The 12,652-nt window shown below is 39.8% G+C and overlaps 1 protein-coding gene across 3 annotated transcripts in view; it reads left to right on the forward strand.

The window, feature by feature from the left end:
* The window catches only part of Ubr3 (ubiquitin protein ligase E3 component n-recognin 3), a 149,790-nt gene that overhangs the window by 70,935 nt on the left and 66,203 nt on the right, over positions 1 to 12,652 (forward strand). For all 3 annotated transcript variants that reach the window (XM_036183531.1, XM_036183533.1, XM_036183532.1), the window contains exons 20-22: positions 7,617 to 7,758; positions 11,037 to 11,141; positions 12,228 to 12,401. In XM_036183531.1, the coding sequence (XP_036039424.1) occupies positions 7,617 to 7,758; positions 11,037 to 11,141; positions 12,228 to 12,401 (421 nt within the window). The remainder of the gene's footprint in view (positions 1 to 7,616; positions 7,759 to 11,036; positions 11,142 to 12,227; positions 12,402 to 12,652) is intronic.

Here is a 12,652-nt window from a genome sequence, read left to right on the forward strand (position 1 = left end):
TTATTAACTTCACATTGGGGCTGGAGAGATGGCTCAGTGGTTCAAACACTGGATGTTCTTCCAGAGGACCTGGGTTCAATCCCAGCACTTATATGGCAGTTCACAACTGTTTATAACTCCAGTTCCAGCGGATCTGACACTCTAATACAGATGTACATGCAGACAAGACACCAATGCACATACAATCAGAATAAATAAGTCGTTAAAAATTATTTCATAAACAGTTTGGAAGGGAGAAATTTTATTTTGTAGTATGTATCTATTGTCACATGCTGGGTACTGTGATAGGAAAATAGTTATCTCTTTACTTTCTCTCTCTCTCTCTCTCTCTCTCTCTCTCTCTCTCTCTCTCTCTCTTGACAGGGTCTTACTATGTAGAACAAGTTGACCTCAAAATCAGAGATCCTTACCTCCAGAGTGCTGGGGTTAAAGGAATACATCATCAGGCCAACTTTTCATATAGTTGTGAGCAGTTTATTTTTTTTAGAGCAAAAGTTCTCAACTAGGCACAGTCTTGTCTTCCAGGGAGTTTGGCTTTCCCTAAAGACTATTAGAGTTGCTGCTGACACCTGATCTCTACAACCTGATTATCTTGATTCTAGTGTCACAGTTATAAGCGCAGTGAAACCTGTTGGCACAAACTGACTTAGAACTTTGGAGGAATAATGTGTCTTCTAATCAATGTTCTGTCATTAGCTGTTTAGGTCTAAGGAATGTTTTATTGATAACTACTTTGTACAATCAAATAAAATCATATTTCCAAAGCTGTTTTTAAACAATTATTTTTTCCTTTTCTATTTCATTCTTTGTCTTTCCACATTCCTCCATTTACCTTTTTGGTTCCTGCCCCCACCCTCCATGTGAGTGTGTAGATGTGCTCACCCATGTAGGCATATCTGGAGGTCAGAGGTTGACATTAAGTTGTTTTCCTTAGTCATTTCTCCAGCTTATTTTTTGAGATAGGATATCTCACTGAATTTAAAGCTGACAGTTTTGTTGCCCAGTGAGCCCCTCCCGTTATGAATTTGCACAAGTAGGCAACCCCCAGCTGGCTGGATAGATGCATTAGGGTCGGTGGCAAGTGGTCATTCACACCCAGGCGTTGCATCTACGTGGAGAGTTTATTACCATAGAGAAGTGAAGGGAAGGATAGGACACAGGAAGAAAGAGAAGAGAAAGAAGCGGAGATGTGTGCACCTCGTGGGAATGGAGAGAGAGCGGAAGAGAAAGAGGAGGGGGAGGGATTATTCCTTTATTTGAGGATGCAGGACAGCCCCAGGCGGTGGGATTTCAAGGGGGAAGGGACAGAATATTAATACCTGGGATCTGCCTGTCTCTGCCCCCTAGTGCTGGAGTTCCAAGAATGTTCCACCACTCCTGGTTTGTATGTGGGTTCTCATGCTTATACAACATATATTGTACCCATTGAGCTCTCCTGTGCATGCGCTCATAGTACGACTCATTTTGATGCTGTGTTAATGATCTTTATTTAACCCCCTCCCTCCCAGTATTTCTTACCCCTGAGATATGTTACCTATTGTTCCATCTCTAGATTTGAGGTCATGGGCATTCCTCAGGTTCTGATAATTCTGGATGTGTGTGAATAAGAGTTTTCATAGACTGTATTGTAGGTAGGTTTGTTAAGAAGCCTTATGTCTGGATGTTTAGGTTAGCCTTCTCTGAGAAGTTGCTTCAATATTGCTGCAAAGGTAATGGCCTTGCTCTCATTAGTTTGAGAACCAATGGGAGGAAGACAAGGTGTGGTGGTTTGAAAGAAAATGGCGCTCAAAGTGAATGGCACTATTAGGGGTTGTGGCCTTGGAGGAAGTATGTCATCGTGGGGGTGGGCTTTGAGGTTTCTTTTGCTCAAGCTTCCCTCAGTGTGATATTGAGTCAACTTCCTGTTGCCTCTGAGTCAAGATGTAGGACTCTCAGCTCCAGCACCACATCTACCTGCATGCTACCACGATCCCTGCCTTGATGATAATGGACTGAATCTCTGAAATTGTAAGCGAGCCTCCTCAATGAAATGTTTTCATCTATTAGAGTTGCTGTGGTCATGGTGTCTTTTCATACCAATAAAAACTCAAACTAAGACACAATGCTTAGTGGCTTTGAATCAAATTCAAATCATAACTTTAATATTCTGTCTTCATACCTTTTACTGTGCTTGGTGTTTTATCCTCAGTAGAGAGGAATCCTTCCAGCAGAATTCTTTTGCAGTGGTGAGGGCAAAACTCCATCCTTATTTATTTTAGCTTTTACTGTCTTGCCTGTTATTATTGATATAGCAGATACTGATAGTGTCATTGTATATTTAAAATTTCTAATTAAAAATTTATTATATTTGTGTGTATGATGTCTGTATAGATGTGTGCATGCCATGAAGTGTGGAGATCAGAGGACAACTTTGTAAGTTGGTTCTCTCTTTCCATCTTTATGTGGGTTACATGGACGGAACTCAGGTCACTAGACCTGTGTCAGGTAGTGCTTTTACTTATTGAACTATCTTGTTAGTCTCTACTTCACAAAATTATTTTGCTTTTAGTTATGTGGATGTGTGTGGGGTATGTGTACTTGAGAGATGTTGAGTCCCTTAGGGCTGGAATTACAGGTGGTTCTGAACATCTGATGTGGGTGCTGGGAAACAAACTCTGGTCTCATTAACTGCTAGGTCCTCTCTCTAGCTCTTATTGTCTAGTTTTTAAATAGACATTTTGGATAGACTTTGAGAATTGTTGTATTTAGTTTTTAAAAAGACTTTTTATTTTTATTGTATGTGTATGTGTATGAGTTTTTGCCTGCATGTATATAAGTGCACTTCATGTATGCCTGGATTCTGTGAATGCCAGAAGAAGGTGCTGGATCTCCTGGTAAGCTGCCATGTGGGTGCTGGGAATTGAACCCAGGTCATCTGCAAGAGCAGCCAGTGCACGTGAGTGCAGGTGCCCTTGGAGGCCAGAAGAGGATGTCACATCCTCTGGAGCTCAGGCAATTGTAAGCCACTGGACATGGGTGCTGGAAAACAAACTCTCCACAGGAGCAGCACTCATTCTTAACCATGCACCATCTTTCCAGCCCTCTTTTATTGACTCCTAAGGAATCTCTATATATTTTCAATACTAGACTTAGCAAATACATGATTTGGAGTTATTTCTTACTCTCCTGTAAGTGATTTTCCACTTAGTTAAGAGTTTTTTTTGTTTTAAATTTTGATGAGTTCTATTACATTGTTTTTCTTTTGCTCCTGAGGCTTTCTTTTAATGTCATAACTGTTGCTTGATCCAATGTTACAAAGATTTAAACCTGGGCTGGAGAGATGGCTCATTAGTTAAGAACACTGGCTGTTCTTCCAGAGGACTCAGTTCAATTCCCAGGAACCACATGGTGGCTCACAACCATCCATAATGAGATCTGGTGCCCTCTTTTGTCATGCAGGCATACATGCAGACAGAACACTGTATACATAATAATTTTTTTAAAAAAGATTTAAATCTATGCTTTCCTCTAAGAATTTTATAGTTTTGACTTTCACATTGAGTCTTTGATCTGGTTTGTGTTAATTTTTATGTGTGCTGTGAGATAATGGTCCAAGTTTATGCAAATTTTTGAAATTTACTTACTGTGTGTGTGTGTGTGTGTGTGTGTGTGTGTGTGTGTGTGTAGATGTAACTGTCTTGTTAAATAAGAAACACAGAGCCAATTGCAGAGTTAAAAGCCAAGAGGTCAGAGCAATAGCTGCAAGCTGAAAACCTTACCCTTCACTGCTGTTGCTGTCTTTCCACTCTGCAAGAGGCCTACTTCCTGTGTCATGTCCTTTTTTATAGACTTCCTGTTCTGCTTTCTTATTGGTTGTAAACCCAACCGCATGACCTCATCATTACTGCCTGTCTGTACAGACCTCCAGGTCTTCTATGGTTGGTATTGAGATTAAAGGCGTGTGTCGCTATGCTGGCTGTATCCTTGAACACACAGAGATCCACCTAGCTCTGCCTCCCAAGTGCTGGGATTAAAGGCATGCACCATTACTGCCCAGCTTCTGTTCTGGCTTGCTCTGGCCCCAAGGCAACTTTATTAACATACAAATAAAATCACATTTCAGTACAAATAAAATATCACCATAGGTGGGTGCACATTTGCATGTATGGAAGTCAGAAAACAACCTCGTGCAGTTGTTGCTGCTGTTGTTGTTTTTTTTCCTTTTGCCTTCACCTGGTCTAGGGAATGCACTCTGGTCTTCAGATTTGACAATAAGTGGCTTTACCTGCTGAGCCATAACTGAACCCTGTGGTGATATTTTATTTGTGCTGAAATGTGGTGATATTTTATTTGTATATTAATAAATAAAGTTTGCCTGGAGCTCAGAGGAAATAACAAGCTAGTTTAAGTAAACACAAAAGTCAGTCAGTGGTAGCACATGCCTTTAATCCTATCATTTAGCAGGCAGAGTCTCTGTGTGTTCAGGCTCACACTAGGGAACAGAGCCAAGCGTGGTGATACACGACTTTAATCCCAGTACCAACCATAGAGACCTGGAGGTCTGTACAGACAGGCAGTGACAAAGAAGTGAGGTAGCTGGGCTAAGAGCCAATGAGAGGGCAGAACAGCAAGGCAGTAAAAGCCCAGCTAGCTCAGTAGGTAAAGCATGGGAATCTTAATTCTTGGTTCATGGGTTCGTGCCCCACGTTGGGTGCCACTTTCTGTGTCCCACCTGGTGTGCAGTCAGAACAAATCTCTCTTACCCACTGGTCCTGCAGTTGCTCTGACCCAAATAAACATATAGAGGCTTATATTAACTAAAACTGCCCGGCTTTTAGCTCAAGCTTCCTATTGACTAGCTCTTACACTTAAACTCAGCCCATTTCTGTTAATCCATATGTTGCCACATTTTCTGTGGCTTTACCTGTGTGCCATTAGATGCTGCTCCCTGGACAGCAGGCTGGCACCTCCTCACTCAGCCTTCTTCTTCTCAGAATTCTCTTTGTCTGCTTATCCATCTATATTCCTGCCTGGCTACTGGCCAATCAACATTTTTATTAAATCAGTGTAGAAAAGCATTATACCACAGAAGGACTCAGAACTAACTTTTGATTTTCTTGTTTCTTTTCTTTCCCTTTTTTCTATTCCATTCTCTTTCCTTTTATCATCTCTTTTCAACTAGTTTGGCTTTTCTTTGTTATCCTTTCTTGGATATTTAGTTTTGATTTTTAAAAAATATGCCTTTTTAAGACCATAAGTTTTCTTCCCAAGTATTGTTTGGTTTTAGCTCACTATTTTTTTCTTTTTTAGTTTATATTATTTATACTTTAAATTCTAAATATATTCTGTTACAATTTTTAACAAACCTTTGATTTTTTAATTTATCATTATTTAAAAATATTTGCATGTGTTGGCTCTGTAATTTTTGAAATTTGCTGTGTAATGTTTAGCTTTTTTTAAAATTTAAATTCTTTTTTTTTTTAAATTATTTATTAATTTTGGTTTTTTGAGACACGGTTTCTCTGTGTAGGTTTGCGCCTTTCCTGGAACTCGCTCTGGAGGCCAGGCTGGCCTCAAACTCACAGAGATCCGACTGCCTCTGCCTCCCTAGTGCTGGGATTAAAGGCATGTACCACCACCTCCTGGTCTTATTTATTTATTTATTTATTTATTTTTTGAATGCTGAATGCTGTTTATTGAAGGAGGGAGGAGGTCTTAAATACAGCACAATGGGAGAACCCCTGAAGGCTGAAGTTCGTTTCTGATGTTTTACAATCTTGCATCTAAGCTGTTAATGCCCAATATGCAGGATACGCAGACAAGGAACTTCCATTAAGCATTCAGGAGGGTGGAATCTCTCAAGGAATTAGCATAGGGAGGATATCAAGGTCAAGGTCAGCAAGCAAGGCAATAGTTACCCAAAACGGGGCCAAGGCCCTATAGGTCCCCACCCTTTTACTAAAAAATGAGCTTCTGACTTAGGTTGTGTGGGATGTCAGCAGGTCAACTTAACCATCATGGAGACACCTGTCCAGGCCACACAGGCGCTCTGTCTTAGGTTGGTGAGCACCCCCCAGACATTAAAATTTAAATTCTTAATCACTACTTGTCTTACTACCTTAAGACTGAACTAGTCTCTCACTGAACTGGAAGCTCTTGGTTTCAGCTAGGCTGGATCTTGATAAGGACCCCTGAGGATCCCCCTTTTTCCATCCCCAGGGCTTTGGTTACAGGCAAACACAGCCATGTCTGGCTTTTATGGGTGCTAGGTATTCAAACTCAGTTCCTCATGCTCGAAGAAAAAACATTATTTCTTATTTAGCACTATTCCTTCAGTTAAATTAGTGTAGTCTGAATGTGGGCATAGGCTGGTACATGCTAGGTGCTTGTGTGCTTCTATCCACCAAACCATCTTGCTCCCTGTACCTCCATTTCTTTCTGTCTTAAATATAGAATTTCAGATAGCTTAAGCTAGCTTCAGACTCACCATGTAGCTGAGGATGATCTTGACCATCTGATCCTCCTGCCTCCATCCCACAAGTGCCGTGGGAACAAGTGTACTCCTCTGTGCCTGGCTTTGTGTGGTCCTGAGGGTTGAGCAGGGCATCCTGCATTATTTAACGATTTGTATAAATCTTTATAAATGTATTAAGTTCACCTAATTGTTGTGTGTTGTAGACCTGGGCTTTTTAATAGTTTTGTTAAAACTCTTCCTTTTTTTCCCCCTTGAGCTCTGAGCAACATGGGTGTGTAAACTTTTCTATGTAATTTTCTCGAATTTTGCTTCTTGTGCTTTGAGCCTGTGATTATTTTCGTAAAGGATTGCAATTACTGTCTTCCTGATAGCCTCCTGTCTTCCGTTCAGATACAGATAAACTTACTTCTTCTTGCGAGTTGTTCTCCTCATTTAGATGAGACACTTTGTAGGTCTCAGCAATAGAGGGATCTTATTTCCATGTCTGGGCCTTGTGTGAGCCCAGCACCTTTTAAACAGAGCGCAGTAGACTTACTGCTCCAAGACTGCCTTTGTTAAATTGCATTTGTTTAGTGTGTGGCCACAGGGGAGGAGATTAGAGGACACTTTGTAGGAGTCAGTTCTCTTCTACTATCTGGGGTCAGCAGATTGAACTTTGGTCATTAGGCTTGGGGGCAAGTGCCTGTACCTTGTGAGCCATCTCAGTAGCCCTCAGTATTAGTATTAGTGTATTGGTAATCCTGTTTTTCCTGACACCTCTAGTACACTTTCTCTTTTAGGGCTGGCTCAGTATGGGATCAGAAGACTATGCTTCTTTTCATCTGCTTTCCAGTTGTTAGTAGTGGGAATGCTTTCAGATTACTCATTTTGTCAAGTGTTAGAAGAGGAAATTGCTTTGCTGAATATTTTACTGTGGTCTTTCTTTAAATTCATCTCTCTAGTTTTTAGCCTAGCCTTTTTTTTTTTAAATTAATTTTTATCCAATAGGAAAGGAAAAAATAATGTTCATTGTATAGTGAATAAATGTCTGACCTTTTAAAATATTTATGATTAATTAGTAATGTTTAGAAAATGTGACAGAAATTGATGCCTATAAATCAGTTTATACAGTAGTTTAAATTTGAGTCTATCATGTATTTTTGATTTTTTTTTTTTCTTACAGTTTAAAACAGAGTGGAAAATTTCCTGGCAATCCCTGGCCTCCTTATAAGAAAAGGACATCACTCCACCCCAGCTATAAAGGTCTCATGAGACTTCTGCACTGTAAAACTTTACACATTGTGCTATTCACTCTGCTTTACAAGGTATAGTAGTAGTTTGATTAGGCTGACTTAGATTGTAATTTATTTTCATAATTTTCAAATCAAAATGCTAAATGATAATATTTATTTAAAAGCACCACTTAAAAAGCAACATGTGTTTATAAATTTTTTAATGTGTGAGGATAAGTTATGATTACATGTATTTGAATTCCAAATTGAAAAATTAAGAAGTAGTTATACTTCTCTGTGGAAAATGTTTGTTCTCTTCAGTTTCAGAGTATAGTATTTGTTATAGCTTCTGTAGAATAAGAAGTATGGTGGCTATAGGAATTATGTAGTAGACTAAGTGAGCCTCCGGAATGACAAACAGTGCCGTGGAGCCAGTGACCTTACTTCAGAGCAGCTTTCCCTGATTTTTACCTCCTGGAGGAACTTGACAGAAGAATGTGTATGTGGGTTCTTTAGAAACTTGAAACATCTTCCATTTTTCTGTTACCCATAATTTGTTTCATTTTGGGGGTGTTCTGTCACAAAACTGATTTATCTCATTGAATTCTAAAAATTGCATGAAATATACTATGGAGAGAGACAGAGACAGAGACAGAGACAGAGACAGAGAGAGAGAGAGAGAGAGAGAGAGAGAGAGAGAGAGAGAATGAGAATGAATGAGAATATGTGGGTATGTATGTTTGTACAGACACATGTACACACACATATACATACATTAGAATCTGGGATTTTTAATTTTTAATGATTTAAACTGTATAAGAGGTAAAAGATCAGATAATCATACCTATAGAATATTGCCCAAATAAATAAACATTTATAAAATTATAGGCATAGGTGTTATATAATTAGAAATAAAGAAAATGTATAATTTTTTTCCTTCATTTGAAAAATAAAAAAATTAAACTAAGTATATTCTGTATATAGATCTCTGTTGACTGTGTACAGATAATTTTTAATTTTTTAAGAAAGCGTGCATTAATTAGTTAAGTAGAACTCTTAGGGCTAGTGTTTGCTGCATAATGAAACAGTGCTTTTAGATTTCTATACATGTCTTTCCAGTATCACCCATGACCATTTTTTCATTTTACTTAGAAAAGTTAGAAGTTATTTTTGGCTAAGATTTTAGATAAGTGTCTTAAAAAAAATGCATTGAAAGTTTCATTTTATCATTTATCAAAAGGATTTTTCAGAAAAAATGATTTAAAGTACCTTTTCTCCATTAAAATATGTAGACTCTACTTTGATATTGGCAAACAGTCTGTGTTGAGTTTGCTGGGTTCTCCAGAGTAGGCTCCCTCTGTTACTGAGTTGACACCACAGATATCTTAGTGTGTCAGAAGATTCTGTGTTATTCTGAGTATTTAATGCAAGAATGGAGTTTTTTTTTTGGTTTTGTTTTGTTTTGTTTTTTCGAGACAGGGTTTCTCTGTAGCTTTGGATCCTCTCCTGGACTAGCTTTGTAGACCAGGCTGGCCTCAAACTTACAGAGATCCACCTGCCTCTGCCTCCTGAGTGCTGGGATTAAAGGCGTGCGCCACCACCGCCCGGCAAGAATGGAGTTTTAGAGGTTAGATAACTAGTTCAAATGATGACCCGAGTACTGTTTCTAATAGTAGTTAAGAATTAATCATCAATGAAGGAAGCCTTACTGAAAATCTTTTAAGTTACTCTTTTTCAGCTTTTAAAATTTGCTTAATGTAGAGGAGTTTTGTTTGTTTTGTTTTAAGTCATCAGAGATGAAGGATCAGGGTTTTGGTTGCTTCAAGACTCTTGGACCACTGTTCTGATGCACTGTAATGGGCAGGCACTGCCGAGCCACCTTTGTGAAGTTACGTGCAGCCAGCCACCATCATTCCGTGCCTTGTATGGTACTAAAGAGCATGATGACACCGCAGAAAATGGCTTCAATATTTTGTTCAGGATCTCTAGCTTTATTCTTCTCAATTAAATATCTAATACCACTGGATTTCAATTCAAAATTTCTTTGGATTTAGATAGTAATGCTTTATTACCAAGAGGAGACAGAAATGGCAGGCATTGGCCTGAGTGGGTCTGATGTGAGCCTTCAGCTCCTCTGTGGGCTCTTTCTAGTCTTCATACTCTTGGTACCACCTGCCTGCTGTTAGACACCAGCTGCTAGGCACTGTTCTAAGCAAATGGCAGATGCTAAGTGAAGCCCATCAAATAATTCTGGACTTGTTTTTTGCCTTTAGACATGGGAAAATTAAGGCCAAAGATTGTTGCTGCAGGTCAAGTAGGTGTAAACAGACTAAGAGTGAGGTTTTACAAGAGGAAATGGAGACACCCTCCTAGGTGTCAAATAGTAGGAAGTGAGTCAGTGAATGTCTGCATTCTTCAGTTACACAGAATTGGACTGTTCCTCTGAGGCTCAGCTTAGCTGACTGTTTTCAGCTCATAGGGACCCTTTCCTGCTGAACCCTTTCTCCTGTCCCTTCCCTCATGTGTCACATGCCTGTGTATAATGAGGACAGATGATAGCTCTGTTCTATCTTGTTCCTATAGTAGTTGAGGTATCTCCCAATCACTGATCTACTAGAGCCCTGAAGTCCTGTGTAAGATGAGGCCAGGTTCATTGCATTTCCTTTTTTCCATTCTTACCATGTCCACCATACATTGGCTTACATATTTATATAGTCGCACTCGATATTTAGAGACCCAGAACTTTAAAGACAGAATCAGTGCTAATGTCTCAGGCTGTGTTCCAGCTGTTAGCCAGCTGCATTTGCATTTAAATAAGTGACCTGGTTAGCTAACTCCTGTATTCGGCACCCTTGTCTTCAGAAAAGTATCAGGAGATTAGGATGTAAAATATTCTTGGTAAATTATTTTAGTAAATACTGCAATATTTATATTAGTGACTTTTGTGGACTGTTAAATGTGGTACTCTTTAGGAAGTCATCCAACTGCTCTTTCCAAATATTACATAATATTCCTGTATAGGGGCTAGAAAGATGGTTCAGTGGTTAAGAGCACATGTGCTCTTGCAGAGGACCCGAGTTCAGTTCCCAGCACCCGCATTGTGTAGCTCATAATCACCTGTACTTCCAGATTTGGGGAATTCAGTATATGACTCTGGCCTATGAGAATGTCTGCTGTGACCGGCACACACACCCCATACACATAAAAACAAATCGAACAAGAGTTTTATATAATCTTCAAAGGAAACCTAGTTTTTAGTTTGTATTTTCACTAAGATTTGCATTTATGTATCTGATAATTATCTGATCATGGTTTTTGTATCTTTAATTGCAATATATATTATGAAAAAATTAATTCTTTTTTTTTAAAAGATTCTGATGGATCATCAAAATCTGTCCGAACATGTGCTGTGCATGGTATTATATCTGATTGAATTAGGTCTTGAAAACTCTGCTGAGGATGATTCTGAGGAAGAGGTAAGTACTGCCTCTGTCTTAGAACATTTAAGAGGAAGTAACCCCTGTCTGTCTTCAGGCAGTTATTTGCAAGAAGTGTAATGTGGATTTTTTTTTTTTTTTTTTTTTTGAGACAGGGTTTCTCTGTGTAGCCCTGGCTGTGCTGGAACTCACTCTGTAGACCAGGCTGATCTTGAACTCACAGAGATCTGCCTGGCTCTGCTGTGATTAAAGGTGTGTACTGCCACTGCCAGGCTAAAATTATTTCAGTTTTTATGTATATGGGTGTTTATCCATGTATCACTTACATGCAGTGACTGTGGAGGCCGGAAGAGGGCATCAAATTCCCCAGAACTGAAGTTACAGATGGTTGTGAGCTGCTAAGGGGTGCTGGGAATTGAACCCAAGTTTTCTGGGAGAGCAGATGGTGTTCTTAATCACTGAGCTATCTCTCCAGCCTCTAGTTTTGTATTCTTAATTCTTTACTTTGAAGAACTGAAGCCAGGTGTTGATGGCGCATGCCTTTAATCCCAGCACTCAGGAGGCAGAGCCAGGCGGATCTCTGTGAGTTCAAGGCCAGCCTGGGCTACCAAGTGAGTTCCAGGAAAGGCGAAAAGCTACACAGAGAAACCCTGGGGGGGGGGGCTGCCAAGAAGGTACTATTTATTTATTTATTTAGTGGGGGTGTGCACCATGATGTACTTGAGCAGGTTGGGGGGACAGCTTGCAGGAGTTGGTTCTTTCCTTCTATTTATGGGACCTGGAGATTGAACTCAGGCTGCCAGGCTTGGCAGATAGTGTACCTGCTGAGCCAACTCTCTGGCCTGAAAAAGGCTTTATTCTTAAAATACATATGGTCCTTTGAAGCTTTCCCTTACATGAAATTACATCTTGTGTGGAACTATTGAAATGGAAGGTTTGTCATTCAGATGAGTAACATTAAAGAAAGCTGTTGGTGTAATTTTGGTGAGAACACCAATTATGAGTACGCAGTCACTGAGTTAGAACTTTATTACTTTATTGTATCTCAGACTTGAAGTGACAAGCTTCTGGTGTGCACACATGCATGCACTCATTCATTCATTCACTCATTCATTTATTTCTTAGGTGTCAATGGGTGGACCAGAACGTTGCCATGACAGTTGGTTCCCTGGAAGTCACTTGGTCTCAAACATGCGGCACTGTATAAACTACGTTAGAGTGAGAGTCCCAGAGACTGCTCCCGAGTTGAAAAGGGACTCAGCTGCTGGCACGAGCGCTGACGGATTGGGCGCCTTACAAGTGAGTGTGAAAGTGAGGGGGATGGAAGGGGCTTCCGTGGTGCTGAGATACTGCTTAGGTGCCCCGTGTATGGCGACGGAGGGAAACGTGGTTGGAGGAGCTTTAAGGTGGCATTTATTTCCTGGTGTGTCTAAGTATTGTGGTCTTAACCAGTCTTTTTCCTTTAACCTGCTAGAATTCCCGACGGCCTAAAGTTCTCCAAAGAGAGGTAGATGTGTATGATATTTGTATTAACTAGCAACCTGACTAAT

This window comes from Onychomys torridus, chromosome 4 (genome assembly GCF_903995425.1).
Source record: "Onychomys torridus chromosome 4, mOncTor1.1, whole genome shotgun sequence".
Lineage (NCBI taxonomy): Eukaryota > Metazoa > Chordata > Mammalia > Rodentia > Cricetidae > Onychomys > Onychomys torridus.